A 20801-nucleotide genomic window follows, 5' to 3' on the forward strand; every position below is an offset into this window, starting at 1 on the left:
AGCAGCAAGGGCTCTGGCCACACTGCCCAAGTTGCAGAAAGCAACAATAAGAACTTGGTGAAGGAAGATCTGCCTGCTGTAAGTGAAAATCAGGTTTGAGAATATCTAAAGAACTTTTGCATCTGAAGGTGCACAAGTCCATGGGACCCAACAAGATCCATCCACGGGTTCTGAAGGAACGGTGGATGAACTTGCCAAGCTGCTATCCATCATACTTGAAAGGTCATGGCATTCGGGGGATGTTTCCACTAACTGGAAAAGGGGAAACATAACCCCCATTTTCAGCAAGAGAAAAAAAGATCTAAGGAACCACATACAGGTCAGTCTCACTTCTGTGCCTGGCAAGATCATGGAGCAGATCCTCCTGAAGGCCCTACTAAGGCACGTGGAAAATAAAGATGAGATGACTGGTGGTAACAGACATGGCTTCACCAAGGGCATGTCATGCCTGACAAACCTGGCTGCCTTTTATGGTGGAGCTGCAGCATCAGTGGATAAAAGAAGAGCAACTAACATCATCTACCTGGACTTGCGCAAAGTGTTTGACGCTGTCCTGCATGACATCCTGGACATCACATTTGAGAAAAATCTATTTGATGGATAGATCACTCACTGGATAAGGAATTGGCTGGATGGTTGCACTCAAGAATTGTGGTCAACAGCTGAATGTCCAAGTGGAGACTGGTGATGAGTGGCGTTCCTCAGGGATTGGTGCTGGGACCGGTGCTATTTCACATCTTTGTAAGTGAAATGGACAGTAGGGTTGAGTGCACCCTCAGCAAGTTTGCAGACAACAAAAAGCTGAGTGATGCAGCTGACACGCTAGAGGGAAGGGATGCCATCCAGAGGGACCTGGGCAGGCTTGAGAGGTGGGCCCATTCCAATCTCATGAGGTTCAACAAGGCCAAGTGCAAGGTCTTGCACCTGGGTTAGGGCAATCCCAAGCACAAATACAAATTTGGCAGAGAATGGCTTGAGAGCAGCCCTGAGGAGAAGGATTTGGGGGTGTTGGTTGATGAAGGGGAAATGGTTTTAAACTGGAAGAGAGTAGATTTAGACTAGATTTTAGGAAGCAATTTTTTACTGTAAGGGTGGTGAGACAGTGGAACTGGTTGCCCAGAGAGGCTGTGAATGCCCCCTCCCCTGGAGGTATTCAAGACCAGGCTGGATGGGGCTCCCAGCAACCTGGTCCAGAGGGAGGTGAACTAGATGATCTTAAAGGTCCCTTCCAACGCAAACCATTCTATGAAATTAAGAACTCTCAAAGCAACAAGAAGTTGGGAGAAACAACTCAAATATGTCCAGTCTCCATCCAGACACAATAACTCTTGATATTATCTACTGGTATAGTAACAGCACAATAATATTTTATTTATTTACTGAACTCAAAAGATCTTTTTCCCTTTCTTGGAAAACAAGCTTAGGGCTCCTAGACATCAATCCTCCACAAGGGATTCACTATGCATTATTAAGCACACTGGAAATTCTTCATTTTCAACTGTGAATCAATACTAAAGGACAGTTGCCTACACCCGCAGAAAAACTACACTAAAACTTGGCAAATAATCAAAAGGAAAGCTATTAGAATAAAGAAAGTCTGTTCAAAAGAGTTTGACAATTAACAGCACTGACTGCCCTATAGTGTAGCAATTCCCAGAAACAAACCAGAAATAAATGAGACACAATAAACTTATCATTAAACTTATCATTATCATTAAATGCGTGGTAAGCTAGGAAGATTCCTCTCAAAATACGGACTACCGTACAGCAGTAGTAAGCAAAGACAATGTTCCAGATAGAAAGGCATTTTAATTAGTATGAATATAATATATTTAAGAAAAACACAATCTTGTTCCAGAAGGTTTTAATTTTACAAAGCAACTAAGTTAAACGTTGTCTGTATAAACTATTGATTTCTCGACAGACACTTCCTTGATCCAGCATCCAACTGATACAGCTATCTTTTGTACCTATTATATACTATTATCTTCTATATCCATTCACATCAGAAAGTGTGTAGTAATTCAGACTGACTCTTAATTATTCAGGCAAAAACACCAAAAAACCCCTTTAGCCTAGGTTGACTCCAATGCTCTCTTAGGCTTTAAAAAAAAAGTAACAGAAGAGACAGCTGCACCAGACTATGATATTAAACAGTCTTCAATAAAAAGAAGGTAAAGTTAAACCTTGGAGATAATTTTGAATCTCAGGTGCTTAAGAAATACTCTGTGTAATTAACCGTATTCTGACTTACAAATATTGATCAGAAAAGAAATTAGTTTTGAAAAGCATGCAAAATGCCTGCAAAGGATACTGAAGGATAAAAATGCTAATACACTGACGTATATAAAAAAGCAAAGGCAATGCAGCTATGGCAGTAAAGCTATACACTTTAACTAAAATCTAGCAATACAATTTCTACTTGAAAGATTTCTAGTAAAACAAAACATGAATTCAGCAACTTACTTTGGGGATAGCAGGCTTTCTCCTTTTGGCTCCTGGTTTTTCTTCACTTCCCTCAGCAGTCTCTGGACCGCTTTCTTGAACAGTTTCTTTGATGGATGTGTTAACAGCTGGATGGGACTTGAACAGAGAAATCACAATTGAAATGTAAATCCTTTCCTGGACTACAGAATAAGTACAGTGAGAGGTGTTCTACCACCTGTAAGATACTGAAGAAAACATCACCATAAGGAACCACTTACTAGAACTACAAGAATATTGGGTTTTTTTTCTCCATTTCCCCTCATGTTTCAATTTAAGTTGTATTTTCATGATAATACTTCCAAGTTTTGATGCAATGAAGATAAAACTACTGCAAAGTAAGATTTTTCTCACGCATAATTAAGAAAAATTAAGTTGTATTCAACTTCTAAGATCCCTGTCAATAAATGCTTTTTACATGAACTTAAATTGACGGTGAAAAAGAGCTAGCTACCTGCTCCTGAAAACACGACCAAAGAAAATATAAACTTGGACTTGATGATTTTGAAGGTCTTTTCCAACCTGAGCAATTCTATAAAGGCTAAAGAATGAAAGTCAAAGACAGAAATAAATGAGGCAAAGTCAAAATTACTCTTTTTCATTCCATTACTGTATGGATAGCATTCTCACTCCTAAATATCCTTCGAACAAAGCTGGCAGAACTCTCCTGACTCTTAATAATTCCTCCTCTGAGGATGTGGTTTTGGACTTCAGCCCAAGCCACAAGCTCCCTTCTACCCTCTACTCCCCTTACTAGCAGTTAGAAGCAACATCTGCTACTTATAAATACTGCTTTCAGAGCATTCCAGCTAGCTCTGGCAGCTGAACTGAAAATGCAGCTCTCAGAAGAACTTATCAAGAAGAAATATACCCAAAAAGAGATAAAGAAAAAAAATTCAAGTTAATCTCTCCCCGCAAGTAGCTGACAAGTCTGGCTCCTTAATATTGTCTTGTATCCAAAACAAAAGCTCAGTTTTGCCAAATTGTCCATGTGACTGCCTCCCCTCTACACTTAAGTTCTGTGAGGCCTGACATAATGCCCTACTCACACTCCATTTATAGACTGACAGTGGAACTGTCTTCCCTGCTACTGTCCAGCAACAGTCCAACAGTCCTTCACTTAATTCTATGATTCTATGAATGTTTTTTTTTTGTTTTTTTTTTAAACACACCACATAGCGATGTGTACATCACATGCAGACATAGAGAATATCTTAAGGTACATTCATCTCCAAGAACATAGCTAAGAAGTATCTGTTTACTCACTTGGACTACTGCAACATATTACTAGGCAATAATATATTGCCCTACTTTAAAATATTTTAGTAAAAGTCTTAGCAGTTTACTTACATAACCCTTCACCCTTCCTCCAAATCTTCAGTCAATTGTCTTCACTTTCAAGATCACTCGCTCCCTACACTGATCCTCTCTCACACTACCTTGGGCATGGGGGGAAGGCAGGTTTGTGGGTCTGGGTCTTGAGTGGCTAGAGAGTCCTGAGGGGCTGTCCTCAGCCTGCTTCAGCTCTGCACACAACCACTGCCACCCCATGCTGCACCCACCACAGGGCCCAGGGCACTGCTGGACACAGGGCTCGAGGAGGGAGGTGACAGCCCCAGGCTGGAGAAACCAATGGGAAGATAAGAGGCCAAGCAGGGCAGGATAGAAAGTGGAAGGGGGCACCTGATCACAGACCTGATGCCTATGCAGGGCATGAGGGACACTGGGGCAGAAGAAAGGCCAGAGCAGGAGAGCTACTGAGGAAAAAACAGAAGCATAGGAGGAGTGTTCCCAGCCAGGCCAGAGCTCAGAGAACCTCAGTGAATGGAGGCAAAAAGGTACACCTTTGAGGGGACCGCAGTCCTGGAGGAGCCCACCCACAGGTGAAGAAAGAAACAAGGAGCGGTAAAAGCAAAGTAACTACACCTCCACTGCCTCACCCCAGGGACTAACTATAATGTATGCCAAGGGGACCAGAGAACAGTAACAAAGAAGCAGGAGCACACAGATGGAAGCCGATGTATTCTTAAATGTCTTTGTTTCTCCTCATGCACATCAGTAACAAAAAAAAAAACACCTTTGTGTTAATTAGCTAAATTGTTCAGAATTCCCTGTCTTGAGAGGGTTTTGTTGCTCCTCATTTTACCAACCTGCTTCCCAAAGAAGCCTTATACAAAATGTGTAGGTAATTACATCTAACACTCAAACTGTCTCCTTCTGAGACTAAAATGTCTGCAGCCACTACTCTCCAGAAGCCTTCAGTAACTGTGACAACAACAGAGGTTATTTCTTACTTATTAGGTAGATGAGCATCCTCTTATTAGGAGGAAGAACCTGTACGTACTCATTTCCCTTGGAGAATATGATACTAAGGCAACACCCTCACCAACTGGAGAGCTACAGTGTAGTCAAGACAGCAAGGGAACTGACAAGAACGTAAGACAAGGTACCTCTGAAACCTCAGCTTTGTGAGTTGTACATTGTTTTGTAAAGTATGAAAAAATAAAGCTTATTTGAACACCTAAGATGAAAACAAGTGAAACTGAAACAAAAAACCCAAATATCACTACAATTTTATTAGCGGATAAAGCCAGACATTTTTCCATCTAATCCGTGGCTCTCTGGAGTAACAGTGATATAATATTCAATTCTGAAAAATTAATTCAATGCTTGTTTTATTTCCCCACGAAATGACATCCTTGGGGAGTCATGACTGACTGACTAAAAAGCATCAAATATTGACAAAGAACTCTCTCTAACATAGGCTGTTACAGGTGGTTTTACGTCAGATTAAGTAACCCTTAACCAGTTTTGCATTCCAACTTCTTTTGCAGAATGCAGCTGCCACTTGCAGGTATTTTCTTTCAACACCATCAAGAATTGCCTGCAAGTAGATGATGAGCTCACTGGTCTTGATTTGCTCCAAGTAAAGCTTGTTTTTAAGAATGCATAGCACAAGATACAAAGAGAAGGCTACCAAAAGAAAGTGCTTTCTGAAGTTATAGGCAAATTTTCTTCTGAATTTTCACCTTATCTACCACATTACTTTGTTAATTCTGTAAAACTGAATGTGTAAGTGTACTAGTCACTACTGTGGCTCTGTAGTCCATCTACTTTTACAGTTAAGATACCTCTCATGAAATTTATTTTTCCAGTTCACTTATAGGACGAGAATTTAAATACTGCTTGTGGAATTAATTTGTTGTTTTTAAATAAAAAAATAGGGGGTGAAATGGTAAAAAAAACAATCCAGTGGCTCTAGAGAGAACCCTACCACAACACACCAAGTCTATTAAAGAGCTACCACAGAAGCTGGATTGAAGTATTCGAAAGATACTGAAAAGTTAGAAACAACACCTCCAGAGAAGAGTTGATAGACTAAGTAATCAGTATGTGTATGTCTGCTGGCAACATGCTTTGTCTATCTCCAATTGGAAAAGTATTTAGATGTGTCTGAGATGTTACGAAAACAAGTACAGCTTACTGGAAATTACTGATCCCCGCTAAGAAAAAAAACACTAAAAGACCTTGCTGCTAGGTTGTTTAGGTTGGGTTTTTTTTGTACACAGATAATTAGTCAGTCGTAACAACATAAAAATCATACTATTCAGTTATGGTTCACAACTCCCTCAACCACTCAGGCAGTATGTCTATTATCACAAAGTAAAGAGCGAATGGTACACTGTCTCATTTTTCAACAAAATAACTAAACATCCTTTACTAATACATTCCTTCTGACTGTGATCAGGGAATTAACATCTTTTCATATCCAGGAGCAGAGAACAGGTACATCCAGAGTACAGCCTCTTTTCTGCTGACTCAACCTAAGAAGCTTATCAACTCTTTATCCATCTTTTAAACTAAAGAGACAGCAATTTAGCACATGTTACAGAGGAGGGATTAAATGGTAAAGAAATGGTGATCTGGCATGTCACATAGGAACAGCAAATAAAGACATCTATCTTTTTATTACTACTACAGTACTGCCTAGAGGCCCCAGAATGTGATCAGCACCCACTGTATCTAGGAAAAGTCAACAGAACATTCAGAAAAGAAAGACCAATACAAAATTACGACATGGTGGCTTTTTTTTCCCCTTTTAAAAGGAATTTTGGATCTTTTTATGGGAAGAATTAAATTCCAGTTTAAGCTTGGGACATTTACCACAAGGGCTAGAAACAAGGAGTTACTGACAAAAATTTAATCAACCGAGACATGTGACAGAGGGACAAAAGGCAAGCATCACATTATTTACAACCACCACAAGGAAAATGCAGTACACTAAGAAAGCATGTAGTTAGATCTAATAAAGGTGTATTTGGAGATAAGTACTCGGGTTGAAAAGTACAGTAAGAAGTGACTGATATTACATAAAATCACATTTCAAGCATAGCTATTTTGTTCCTAATATACTTAAAACTCAGTGTTTGCAGTGACTGAGCAGCATTTTAAACATACTTTCAACAGTCGTAGACTCATTCTGAAACAGTCAACATGATTTGTCATGAGCTTACTACATAAACAGAAATCCCCATTTACATGAAAATAATCTCTTATCAGAGAGGTCTCTAATTATAGACCAATTTTAAAAATAAAATAAACTTATGATTGAGTGACAGTAACAATTCATTACCCTACAGCAAGGAACATTCATTGCTTTTCTTTCCCCTCAGTTACAGTTCCATTCAGTAACAGTTGCAGACTGCATAACTTACCAGTTGATGAGAGAACTTCACTTTCGGATTGTTGTCAATTTCCCACAACCCTTCATTAAAACCCTTCCTTTTGTTTGGTTTTCCATATTTATCTTTATTTTCAGAGTATGGGAATATGTCCTTTGGTCCCAAAAATGCCCTTCAGAAGATACAGAAAAAATTACCATGAACAAATATCATGTTTTAAATAGTCTTTTCAAAGGAGAAATACATATCAAACATTAAAGAAACACAACTTATCAGTGCAATAACAAAATCTGCTACATGCGCAACTTCAGTTTTCTCAGCTTTTGCCCTCAGCAGCCCAAGTTTTTCCATTACTGGCACCATACACATAGCCTCTCTCCTTCCTAAAGCGTTGAGCGTGCAGGCAAGAAGCAGCCAATGCTGCATCTTGTAGCTGTTACAAGAACCAACTACAGTGAGGCAAAACAACTGAAAACCAAGTAACTTGCAAAGAAACATGAAGAGTACATGCTTCTTTAGAAAAATAAGCTTAATATTTAAGGTTAAGAATCCTTAAATCCTGACAGTGTAATGCAAGAGAACAAATAAAAGCAGAAGAAATAGTTCCAAGCTGATGAAGAAAGTCTCCTGAAGTTACTAAATTAAAAGTAATGTAGTTAAAAGACCAAACTGAAAAAGAATCTTAAGTGTATCAGGCATGGAAAAAGCAACACTTGAATGCACCGTCCACAGCTAAGTGCACTTGGCCACCCAAGTCTTTGAGAATGTAATGTAATTCACCATTAATTCAGTAGTTTTTCAGTGTGTAAAGAAACAAATCATTTTATTTACAGAATTCAGTAAAAATTTTAAACTGTTTCTTATTGTAAGGCTCTTCCCTAGTTCCATTCGTGATGAATTAAACACTTTTTTTTTTGTACTCTCTCAGTATAGTGCTTTAGACTGTTTATGTATCTTTGTCACATGAAGAGGCAAAACCACTGAACGACACTATCCTTATCCTAGAACTGTGTAACTAAAAGACTGGAAGGAAGACAAAAAGAAACTAGAAAAATAGCAGGCATTGCCTCCTTTCTTCTCTACCCACTAAACAGTACTTTTCCAAGGTCTATATGGCTCTACCCACATTCTTCGAGCTTCAAAAAAATACTACCATGGAAAGGTAATGTAACTGGGTAATGTAATACTGGGTCGGTGCATTTAAACCCCCACGCACCAAAAACAAGAAAACTGAATGAAAAGAGACATTTCCTCAACATATAGGGTCTAGAAACTACAGTTCTGCGTGATCTTCTATTTGTCAATGACACAAGTTTTGCAACAATGCAATCTACTGGTACAACAGATAGAAATAAAACCTTCATTCAAACAACATCTACTTTTTAATTCACCTTTAGAAAAGGGTAGTGGTGCTGCATTAAGACAGTATAGAAATAAAAACAACACCCAACCCCTGGAAGCCCATTTTAAGCATTTACCTGTTCACCGCACTTAGATAGCAAGAGATTTTGTTGTTTTTAGACAGACCTTCAAGAAAAGTCAACAACAGCAATAAACTGAACTACTAGCTTATACTAGTTTTGCAAGTTACTAGAAACAAAGTTCATATGACTCCTAGCAGTCAGTGAAGAATTATTCTCATCGGTCTTGTTTATATTTTTTCCCCTGCAATTCTTTCTACACACAGCTAGAATCCACAGAACACACAAGGACTGTCTACATGATTAAACTAGTTATCTCGGTTTTCAGATACTTGCCATTACTTACTGTAATATTTTATCACACATGTACAGAATAATAATATTCTGAAGGTACAGAGTGTCTAAGTTTGCATAAATGTGTAACTAACTGTGAAAAACACAGCAGAGAATAAGTTTACCAAACTGATTTTAATTCTCGTCAAGAAGTACAGAAAACTGTTATATCTAACTAATTTCTTACAGATCACTAATTCACTGCTTACTGCTACAAACTTAAAGAAAACAAAGCACAATGAAATGGCATTCTCCTTTTTCATCAGATTGGCTTCTTCCCATTGTTACTCACAGGTTTTCTGCTGTAAGCAATAGTAAGTATCATCAAAAAGGATGGGTTTCATCTGTTAGCACTCTAAGGAGCACTACATAAATTACATGCTTAAAGAACAAGACAGTTCAGCTAGTACACTGCAAAGTAAAGGATGTTCTTGTACTTTGCAGGTTGTATATGAAACTGACATAAAGTTTCTCCTATATTCTATTAATCTCTGAAGTACAGTAACCCTGACCGTACAGCCCAACAAAAATTAAGATGCGGTAAAACTTTACCTTATTAAGAACAAGAAAGAGTCAACATGCATTCCAAATTTGCCCATGTAAATTAGCAAAAAATTCCAAAGCCAAGCACAAGTCAGGAAACCTAACTGAAAATTAAAAGGGACCATGATGCTTCTCAAAATTTGCAGAGGTATTTCTAAAACTTCAGGTGACGAACTCTTTCTCCTTAACCTTCAATCTAGGTCTGCTAACTTAGAAACAACTATTATAAATCCAACATCAATCCGGAATGATACACAGCACCAAGGAAGATAAACTGTACAGTACTGCATTTTTAACTGCCAAAGCATCTTGGAAAAAGAATTAAGAATAAAGATAACCTACTGTATTACTTAATCATTGAAGTAAGTGTCTCGTTAAGCAAAGGCACAGTATTCAAACCTTGCAACCTCAAATCAGATTTCCAGGAACCTTTCTTCAGCAGGGCAGAACTGCAAGAGAATTTAGCAGTGGAATGCAGTCCCCTCAAAACAAATGTGTGACTGCAAAATGCTAGTATTGTTGGGAGCACCCAACAATAGATAATTCCACTCTATGCTGCACTGGTGCTGCCTCAACTTGAGTACCGTGTGCAGTTTTGAGCACCACAGTATGGAAACAACATTATTAGAGAGTGTCCAAAGGAGGTCTAAGAAGATGGCGAAGGGTCTAGAGAGGAAGATGTATGAGGACCATCTGAAGCCTCTTTGTTTGTTTGGCCCTGAGAAGGCCTTATGGTGGCCTACAGCTCCTCACAAGAGGAACAGATGAGCAGGTGCTGATCTCTTCTGTCTGGTGATTAGCAAAAGAACCTGAAGGAATGGCATGATGCGGTGACAGAGAAGGGTCAGGTTGGTACTAGTAAAAGGTTCTTCACCAGAGAGCGGTTAAGCACTGGAACAGGCTCCTCAGGTAAGTGGTCACAGTACAGAGCTGCCAGAATTCAAGAAGTGTCTGGACTACATTCTCAGACATATGGTCTGAGTTTTGGGTGGTCCTGTGAGGAGCAGGAGTTAGACTCGATGATCATTGTTAGTCCCTTCCAACTTGGAATATTCTACGATACATTATCATTTTTCCCTCAAGATCTTATGAAGCAATTTGACCCCAAACGTCTCTGGGGAAAAAAAAACTGAAAAACAATGTAGGGCAATTTGCTTATTCTTCACATTTTGTCTGCTTCATTGTTGTCAGTGTTATTCCACTTTCTTTTAGAACAGATTTTTGACAATTTTTGAGTATATACAGAACTATAATTAAATTTCATTACTGAAGAAAGAAAAACTTAGTCATACCACTTTGGGTAGGATTTGTTTCTCTGGTAAGAAGAAAAAAGTACACGGTATAGTTACAGTCTACCATTCCCCCGAATAGCTTAAACAAACATGAAAGAAACACACCATGTCAAAAGAGATAAGTTCTGGAGATGATATGCTACTGAACACTGTAGTTTTACAGTACACAATGTTCAGATAAGTCATTAAGTTGCTGTTGAGTGAAATATGAACCAACGAAAGAAACATGGCCCTTAAATATGAAGGACTTACGTTTCATGGGTGCCAAAAAAGAAAATAGGCATTTTATTTGTTGGAGGTTTTACTGCTCCATCAGGAACTTCATCCACCTAAGGAAAAGACAGACTACAATTAAACTCAAGCAACAGTTAATAACAATCTAAAGGGAAATACCTAAAAAAGCCAAGCATTAAAAAAAAAAGGAAAGAATGAAGAAAAGTAGGTCTTGAGGACAGTGTATTAACAATCATTAAGAAGTGACAACGCTTTTCATGTTACAGCAACACCTTCCACTTTTTTTTCAGTTTCTTTTAAAGAGGGACACGATGAGCTAGGTACGGGTAAGAGCAGCAATCCATCCAAAAAACAATCTCTCCTTCAGTATAAGGCACAGTAACACTTCCTACCTTCATGCTAAGCTGATAACCTGACGAAGCTGATAACCTGACGAAGGAAGTAGTCACAAACAAATTCTTAACGAAGCATCTTAGCTAAACGGTTAATAATTAGCCTCATTTGCATTTTCATGCCCATCAGGATGCCCTGGAGCAGCCACAGGACTTGCCACGGCACCTCCAAGGGAGTGGCGAGGACAGGAGAAAGGACCGGACAACTTTGCACTTACACTCAGTTTCTTTTACAGGAAAAGCTACAGAAATACCTGACTTCAGCAGTAAAGAGTAACCCTGCTACAACTTGGTAATCTTCTTTGGTTAAAAAAAAAAAAAAAAAGCCGTTTTTTGGGAACAGCAGTTCTGTATAATTAGGTCCTCGCACAGCTCCAGTGTTTGTTATGCTACCCGTACAGCAGTCTCCGTTTTGAAAATAAAGTTACGCAAATTAGGACAACTGGCGCTTGGTACGGAGCTATCACAGAGAAGCACAGGGCGAGCCCGGGGCCTGCAGTGCGAGTGGAAGTCAGCTCAGCCCCGGGCACCGCACAGGGGGACGGGCGGGAGCACACGGCGCCGAAGCTCCCCGCAGGTGCCCGACAGCACAGCGCGGGGACGGGGACGGCGGGGAGGGGAGGCGGGGGGGGAGGGGACGCCGTCGCCGCGGGAGAGGGGGGCGAGGGGACTTACCCTGGCCGGCCAATGCGGATAACCTTTCATCTTGGCAAAGATGAGGTCCCCGGGTTTGAAATCTCGGCTCATGTTTTCTCAGCGCCGTGCAGGCCGCCTGTTGCCGCGCCGCGAGCAGGGACCGGGCCGCGCGGAGGGCGCTCCGCCCGAGGCCCCGCTGCCGACACAAACACACCGCGGGGGGATGCGGAGGGCGGGAAGCCGCACCGCGCTCGCGGGGTCCCCGCGCCGAGCCCAACGGCCGCAAACGCCGCCCGCGGCGCCGACGCCGCACACGCTCGAGCCGGCCGGGCCACGCGCAGCTCCAGACCCCGCCCTCGCAGCTCCCGCCACACGGCCGCGCCGCCCGACCCCCACAAGGGCGCGCAGCCGCTGAAGCAGGCGCAGGCCGGGCTCTGCCCCTCGGCTCCAGCGCCTCGCTCCCCCCACGCCGGCAGCCCACCTCCGCCCGCAGCCGCCGCCGCCGCGGGAGGCGCCGCCGCGCTCCTCTTCCTCCCGCCCGGCGGGGCGGTACCACGTGCACGGCGCAACGCGGGCCGGTACGGCGCCGGTGCGGCCCGGCCGGGAGGCGGCTGCCGGGGCCCTCGCGTCCGCCGGCTCCGAGGGCGGCGGGGGCAGCCGCTGGGAGGTCTCGGTCCGCGCGCTCCGGGGAGAGGAGCGACTCGACGGGCCCGCTCCGTCCCGTCCCCCCTCGCCACTGCGAGTGGCTCGTTCCTGCGCTCGCTGGGGGGCGGGGCTTCCGCGGCGTTGCCGGGCGGGGTAGGAAGGATCGGCGGCGTGGTCGTCAGTCTCGTGGTCGTAGCGGCGGGAAGGGTTGAGGTGGGAGGGCGATGAGGTTACGCTCCTCCGGCGGCCGTGGCACCTCGCCCTGCAGCGCTGAGACGGCTAGCGATCTGCTCCTGCCCGCCCGCAGCGCGGGAACGCGGCCAGGCCCTCCGTGCCCCCCGTCTTCCCGGACCCCGACTCAGCGGTGCTGCGGCGGCTGGCGGGCCAGGTGTGCAGCTCTCAGGCCTGAGCTCCCGCCTGCCGCTGGCCCCGGCGGCGCGGCGCCGAGCTGGCCTTCGTCCCTACTTAGCGCCCGTTGACTCTTCCACAGGCTCTGCTCAGCCGATAACTTCGCCCATTCACACGTGAGGAGCAGTTAATTATTGCTGTCCTTGCCTGAGAAATGGAAACGTGGTTTCCCCAAATACGCCTTTTGTGTTAGTCTCTCACCGCACAAACCCATTACAGTACGCTGCTTTCTGACGCTTGGCAGCCCTTATCTGCCAGGCCCGGGGCTGTCGGCTCTCCCCAGAGCACCCGCAGCCTCCTCCGGCCGCCCCCACTGGTGGATGCCCCCGGTGGCGGCCCTGGTGCCCGAGGTTCCTGCAGCTCAGCCGTCACGACTCTTGTTCATTGCTTGGACTGCGGAGCTCCCTGTTCTGGGATATCCCTGTAAATATGGATATCTACCCCCCCCCCCCCCCCCTTCTAGCTTGTTTACCTGTCAAGCATCGAACTCACTCCTCTTGCACCGTTTAAGCCACTGCTGAATCAGCTTATTAAACAGCTTCTTCCTCACTATCCGTTTAGCTGGCACTTCTCTGTGTTCAGAGTTACGATGCCTGTCAGCTCACATGTGCATTTGACTCTACCTCGTGGTCACACACAGCAAGTCCCAGTTCAGCACGTTGGTGCTGATGGGCTACCAGTGCCGGGAGGATGGGCTGCATGGAACAGGTAGCATGTGCCATTACTTTTCAGTCTTTCCATAATTATGTTATCTAACACTGGCGGACATAACCATTTTGTGCCGGAGCAGCCACCCTCGAGATAAGGCCTGAGCCACATTTGTACAGGCTGCCTTTCTGCCAGATCTGCCCCATTACGCTGGTGCAGGAGGGGAAGTCCTTGTGAGAGGAGCTGTCATCCTGCTTTTAGTTTTGATACTGCAACTCATTTCAGACCCCCAAAAAACCGACTGCAGTTGCTACTGAGGAAGTCCTACTGTGTTCTAGGCTCTCCTGGTTTATTCAAAAAGGTCTATTATAAAAACTGCAAACCTTCACTCCTGCTCCATTGAACAGATAGAAACTGCAGTTTTCCAGTGGCTTATAAGAGTCAAATTTGGTTGATTTTCTTGGAGGCTTATATCTCTGACATAAATACAATGTTCCCACAGAGCTGGACAAGAGTTAATCAGAAAATAGAAGGTAATCAACACACCTGACAGGAAAACTCTGGAAAAATGGATGGCCATTTGAGGCAGCAGCTGCTTACCAACATGGTAGGCTATGCGTCTGGAATTGTTAAGCTGAAGATACAAATACAGATACAAAATTGCATCTGCCTTGCTAGTTAGAGAATTTTCTGGTTTGGTGCTTCAACTCGTTCATATTTCAGCAGTAGTTAAAGTTTACTGTTATTTCCTAAGTTATAAAGTGTTGGCTACTGAAGGAAAAATAAATGCATATATATTAGTGTTTTACTATGCAGGAACTGACAATCTGCAGAAATTCCCTTGGCTAAGTCACTGTTCTGTTTAGTCATATAATTATGTTCATCTTCCATATCAGATTAAGCAAGTTCATATTTTAGTTTTCAGGCAATGCTTTTGGAATTTGTTTTAGATCTACCAGCTTTCTAAGCCTTTGGAAGCAGTCTTTTGAATCTGTCAATTCTGAGGAATCAGAAGCCTTCCTCTGTGTATTTAATGTAGTGATTTGATTTTGGATGACAGATGGGCTGCTGAAAATATTTTGATTTTTCCTAATTAAAGAAGCAACTCAAGATGACTTGAACATGAGAATGAACATGAGAAATAACTTCTTTACTGGAAGACAGTAGTATACCATACTGATGCTGTTAAACTTTAAGAAGAGCATGTCACCAATTTTTAGCAAATGGTTTCATTTTGAAAGAATCTGTGGCTCTTCTGCCAGACCTGCCGCCTGCTAAAGTAAGAGGTTAGTACGCTGGTAGGTGGTAAGTTACTACTAGCTATGAATAAACTGTAGAGGTGACAAGCAGTTCTCCTTGTGAGCAGTTGCATTTCTTGAGCTTGCCCGTTTGAATCATCTGTTTGAAACATTGTTTCCAACTGATTTCCTGCAGGTGTCGGTTTGCTGCTTTGCAAAGCAGCAGGCTGGCATCCGGTCTGCAAGTGAAGCAGGTAGTTGCTCCCTGTACTGCTAAGGTCAGAACTATATTGATGTATTTATTCTCCTCCTTTTTCCAGAACTTCAAGCACCTAGATCCAAAAGACTGAATTAAAGAAAGATTAAGACTTGATTAAGACTGGATTCTGTTCTCTTCTAGCTGTTGCATCCACCTTAAACAGTCACAACAAATCTGGAGACTAGGTTACCAGACCAAATACAACCCAAATCCTCAGAATAGATGATGCAGCACAGCTCCCTTTTGTGCTAAGAGAGCACACAGTACAGGTGATGGGACTGATCAGTCCTGTGTATCCAGTACTGAAGAAATGTAGCACCCATACAGTTCTGCAGAGCTGGCTGGCACCTTGTACAGCTCACCTTCATGGATACCCACACTGGTATTTAAGGTTAACTTTGACTACAGTAAAATGATGGAATCCCTTCTATAAACTGAGTTTATAAGCCCATTCTGTGCCTTATCCATTGGTCTATGCAGTCTTTTCAGTGACCCGTTTTGGACTGTGACTGTGGAAGAGGGAAGTTTATGGAATGTGGAAAGAGAGTCTGTCCACTTGGAAGGAATACAGGAGTGCTGTCAGGACTTTCTGGGATGCAACAAGGAAGACTTCAGCCCACATGGAATTAAATCTGGTAAGGGAAGTCAAGGACAACAAGAAAGGCTTCTTTAAATATATCAACAACAAAATAAAGACTAGGGAAAATGTGAGCCTGCTGCTGAATGAGGTGGGTGCCCTGGTGATGCAGCATTCCAAGAAGGTGGAGCTACTGAATGCCTTCTTTTCTTTAGTGTTTACTGCTAAGATTGCCCCTTGGGAATCCCAGATTTGGGAGGTAAGAGAGAGAGTCTGGGGACACTGAAAAGACTGCATAGACCAATGGAGGAAGATCTGTTCAGAGAACATCTAGGCAAACTGGATGCACACAAATCCATGGGCCCTGAAGGGATGCACCCATGAATACTGATAGAGCAGGCAGAAGTGTTAGAATGGTTCCACTATCTATCATCTCTGACAGGTCATGGGAAGCAGGAGAGGTGCCTGAGGATGGGAGGAAAAGCAGAGTCACTCCAGTCTTCAAAAAGGGCAAGAAGGAGGACCTGGGATACTACAGGCCAGTCAGCCTCACCTCCATCCCTATGAAGGTGATCAAACAACTTATTTTGAATGCCATCTCCAAGCAAGTGGGAGAAAAGAGGATTATCAGTAGTAATCATTGTGTATTCACCAAGAGGAAATCACACTTTACCAATCTGGTAGTTTTCTAGAATGTCATGAAAAGGAGTTCTGTGTAACAGGTAGGAGCAGGGAGGTGATTGTCCCTCTGTACTTGGCACTGGTGAGGCTGTACCTCAAGTTCTGTGTTCAGTTTTGGGCCTCTCACTAGAAGAAAGACACTGAAGCCCTGGAGTGTGTCCAGAGAAGGGCAGCAAAGCTGGTGGAGGATCTGGAGCATGAGTCTTATGAGGAGTGGCTGGGGGAACAGGGATTGTTTAGTCTGGAGGAGACTCAGGAGAGTTCTTGTAGCTCTCTACAGCTCCCTGAAAGGAGGTAGTATCAAGGTAGGGGCTGGCCTATTTTCCCAGGTAACTAGTGTTAGGATGAGAAATAATGGCCTTCAGTTGCACCAGGAGAGGTTCACGTTGGATATTAGGAAAAATTTATTCTCAGAAATAGTGGTGATATATTGGAATACACCGCCCAGGGAAGTGGTGGAGTAACTTCTTGAAAGCCTTACAGTTTTCAAGAAACGTGTGGATGTTGCACTGTTCCTGTAAAGCAATTGATCAAGAAACTCTCTAAGACTCAATTTGGAGTGCTGAAAGTAAGCATTCTTTAATATCAACGCTGAATGCATGGAGGACACTGTCATACATGTCTTGTACAAAAAGGTCATCAGTTTACAGACATTTAGAGGCCTTCCTGGAAGTACATATATATTCCATGCAAAGACTCATGGAGCTTTCCTTATCTATACAAAGTCTTGGGAACCTCTTGTATCCATTCAATACAAAGACACAGGCCCTTCCCATTATCTAAAAAAATGAGAAGGTTATCCACTAAGGGTCATATCAAGCGGCAACCTGTATCAGCACCCAGTAATATGGTTTAGTGGGAGTGGTGGTGATGGGTTGACAGGTGGAGTAGATGATCTTAGAGGACTTTTTCAACCTTAATGATTCTGTGATTCTGGAGAAGACTGAGAGTGGACCTCATCAACACGTACAAATATCTAAAGGGAGGGTTTCAAGAGAGCAGAGCCAGGTTCTCTTAGAGACAGAACCAGGGACAACAGGGATTAACTGGGGTGCAGGACTTTCCACGCAAACATGAGGAAAATTGTGATGGTGACAGCTTGCCCTGTGCATTCTCAAATAATCTGCCCATATTTGGATTATCTGTTTTCTGAGATTAACCTGGTCTTCTGTGGAAAATACACTTATTTTAGATTGTCTGGTAATCTGTGGATATCATGATACATTTTTCACAGAATTTATGTTTTCTTCAGATGCAGATCAACGTTCCGTTAAAGGACTGAGAAATGTTTTTCCAAGTGTGGTCTGGGAGCGCTCTGGTACAATCCTGCTCAGCAGGACCCAGACTTCTCTGGCTCTGTGGAAATTCAAGTCATATAAATAGGATAATAACATATCCAAAGCACCTTTCTAATTACTTCCTACCCGAGTAAACTTGCAAGTCGATATACATTAAGACTTTGGTAGCAAGGAATTAGGAAGGTGTTTTAGATATATATTACTTTGTCATTTTACGTTCGACCGCCCCGGCTGGAAGCAGGCACTTGGAAGCCGCCACGGTCGCCTCCCGACCCGCCTGAAGGCGGCAACGGCGCGAGCAGCATGCCGGAGTGCGCATGCGCGGCTGCCTCCCGCCGAGCGCCGGCGTTGCCCAGGCTCTGCGTTTCCCCGCACGGCGTTCGAGGCGCGGGCGGAGCTGCCGCAACAGGAAGCGGCGATCAGAGAAGCCCGGCGCGCGCGGGTCGGGGTGGGGCGGCGTTCTTGCCGGGCCCTAACGGCCGAGCGGTCCCGGCGGCCCGGAGAGGTGGGAGGATACGAAATGAGATAGGACGGGTCGGATCGGGTACGGGGAAGCAGGGCTTCCCGGCGGTGAGGCGCCGCTCCGGGCTGGAGGCAGGCGGGAGAGCGGGCGGCGGCCACGCTCCCGGGGCACGTCGGGCCACGGTCGCGCTCGCCCGAACTGTCGCTCCTTTATGGCATTTCTTGTTGTTTCTGAACCCGTCGCGGTGAGGGTCTGTCGGCCGTGACGTATGGGAGCTGTAGTACGGGCACGCGTGTCAGCAGGGAAACGCTGCGTGCCGCTCAGCGTGGGCAGCCACAGAGATCGTGCCTTAGGAGCCAGCGGCGGGGCAGGCGGTGTCTGGAGCTGCGCGGCACTGAGGCGCCCTTCCTTCTGCTGTGGAGAGGAACAGCAATGCTCCTCGCCTCGTTAACCTGTGTGTCGGATATCGTGTGTTCGTCGTGTTTTCTCGCCTTAATTGATTTAAAGAACTCATAAATGAGTGTGCTACTCAACCTGAAGTAAATACTTGCATATATATCCATATGTGTGTATATATATAGCTGTATGTATGCACAGTCTGTGTCCTAAATATGCAATTGATACTGATTTTTTCCTATCGCTAATACTGAGTTACGGAGTTTGTAGTAAAGATGATCTGGGTTACAGTTTGGTACTCCTCCCTTGTGCTCTCAGATATTGCCGATGTGTCTCATACAAGTGAAGTACTGTTGAGTAGAAAGTACCAGATCTATGAAACGCAAGGCTGGTTATGTTGCTCTATGCGCTGAAACTTGAGCGCTTACTTACCTATAGGAAAAAAAAGAAGTAAAAAGCAATACGAACAAAAAAACCCCCTCAAAACCAAAAAACAAAGCCCAACAAAATCCAGCGCCAATCTCCCTTAGAGTTATTTTGAAGAGAAATCAAGTTTGCGATCTTCATAAGGGTGAAGGCTGTAGTGATGGATACAGTAATGCAGACAATGCATTTTGTGTTGGCGTCAATCTGAAAACTAATAGTGGATCATCTACAAAATGTTTTTTTTTTCCTACACTGTTCAGGCTCGGAGGACTAACAGTGCTAATGTTTGCTGAATAAAACAGTTGTCAAATTACAATTGATGGTAATTGTTAAGATGGTGCTGCCATAATGCAGTTTCATTAAAGTATTTGTTTTGACGAATTATGTTACCATGTAAACTAAATTATATCTCTGTGTTACAGGTTTTAATATCTTTGTTCTGTGGAAAAGAGTAAACTTTGAAGCTTCTCAACTTAAAACATTTATTGTTGAAGATGATGTTCGTTCCGTGGAGTTCATAGACTTAAAAAGCTGCATGATTGAGATAATGAGTTTGTCTTCTCCAGTCAGCCATGCTGACCATGAAGCTAAACGGTGAGCTTTACTTCTGTGTTTTGTAGTCAGTACTATGGTTCATCTTTCTGTGGTTAACTTTCTAGATCCCTGAAATTGTATAATTCAGAATGAAGAAGAAGCAGACATGATGTACTAAAGCTGTACTGTGTCATTATAGTCATCATATGAAGAGGTTTATTTGTCTGAAGAGATGTGTAATGACCATCTGATGTGCAAGAATTTTTGCATGATTGCAGAAAACATAACTTACATACAAAGGGAGTTCCTATCTCCAGTTAGGGATGCTGACTTGGAGTGCCAGAATGATTCTGTATTAGTTGAGGTTGCAGAGGTTGGCTTTAAATCTTGCTCACGCATGGGCAGGAAGAACAAAAATCCTTGAATATAAACTTGAGTTAGGCAATCAGACTGCAGACCACTCCTTCAGGTGGGGGGATTTTGAGGATTGCATTGATAGGTGGAATGTAAGACAAATTCTCCCTGTTAAAGTTCCTATATGCTTTCTGCTAAACACAGAAGGAAAGACGGTGAAAAACCTTTTTCTATCATGTTCTTTGTCCACTATAACTAGCTGGCTTAATAAGTGAATGGGAGCTAAAAGCTTTTGAGTTAGAGAGGCACTTTGCAGGGTAGAACTCAAAAGCTGTTTCACTTCTGTCATTAAGAAACTTCAAAATACTTCTAAAGTTAGTGCCTTTGATAAAAGTTGTAGTTGATAAAATACATGGTTTTTTTTTGTTCAAAAGCAGTTACGGTTTACCATTAATGTAAGACAATGGAAATAAAAAGCTTTCTCTGAATTCTTGTTAGGTTGCAAATCATACATACTGTTAACACTTCCCAGGAACTTTGTGTGATTTTTGTCTTTGATTTAAGCTTCCTTCAGCTTTATATTCTAACACTTTTGCACTTCGTATGAATACGGAAGGAAGAATCTCACAGAATCACAGAATTATAGAGGTTGGTAGGGACCGCTAGAGATTGTTGTTTCCAACCCTGCCCCTGCTAAAAGCAGGTTTCCTGCAGCGGGTCACACAGGAAAGTGTCTTGTCAGGTCTGAAATATCTCCAGAGATGGAGACTCCACAACCGCTCTGGGCAGCTCTTTTCAGCGCTTTGTCACTCAGAGTAAACTTCTTCCTTGAGTCCACCCCCATTGATTTGACTCCC

General features: G+C 43.3%; 3 protein-coding genes across 15 annotated transcripts in view; 2 read left to right on the forward strand and 1 right to left on the reverse strand.

The window, feature by feature from the left end:
* Window positions 1–5312, forward strand: part of SNAPC3 (small nuclear RNA activating complex polypeptide 3) — a 49116-nt gene extending 43804 nt beyond the window's left edge. For both annotated transcript variants that reach the window (XR_002433155.1, XM_021379597.1), the window contains one exon: window positions 4786–5312. The gene's annotated coding sequence lies outside the window, so the exon portion shown is untranslated. The remainder of the gene's footprint in view (window positions 1–4785) is intronic.
* Window positions 1–12277, reverse strand: part of PSIP1 (PC4 and SFRS1 interacting protein 1) — a 35369-nt gene extending 23092 nt beyond the window's left edge. For all 4 annotated transcript variants that reach the window (XM_021379594.1, XM_021379592.1, XM_021379591.1 and 1 more), the window contains exons 1-4: window positions 12057–12277; window positions 11008–11084; window positions 7200–7338; window positions 2467–2583 (exon numbers count right to left, since the gene is read on the reverse strand). In XM_021379594.1, the coding sequence (XP_021235269.1) occupies window positions 2467–2583; window positions 7200–7338; window positions 11008–11084; window positions 12057–12128 (405 nt within the window). In that variant the 5' untranslated portion in view covers window positions 12129–12277. The remainder of the gene's footprint in view (window positions 1–2466; window positions 2584–7199; window positions 7339–11007; window positions 11085–12056) is intronic.
* Window positions 18060–20801, forward strand: part of CCDC171 (coiled-coil domain containing 171) — a 173714-nt gene continuing 170972 nt past the window's right edge. For 7 of the 9 annotated variants that reach the window (XR_002433292.1, XR_002433293.1, XM_021380202.1 and 4 more), the window contains exons 1-2: window positions 18060–18315; window positions 19479–19650. Coding sequence is in view for 7 of the 9 variants with exons in the window: in XM_021380202.1 (XP_021235877.1) it covers window positions 18075–18315; window positions 19479–19650 (413 nt within the window). In the remaining 2 variants the exon portion in view is untranslated. The other 2 variants (XM_021380198.1, XM_021380204.1) reach the window with 2 other exon arrangements.

Source organism: Numida meleagris, chromosome Z (assembly GCF_002078875.1).
Source record: "Numida meleagris isolate 19003 breed g44 Domestic line chromosome Z, NumMel1.0, whole genome shotgun sequence".
NCBI classification, from domain to species: Eukaryota; Metazoa; Chordata; class Aves; order Galliformes; family Numididae; genus Numida; species Numida meleagris.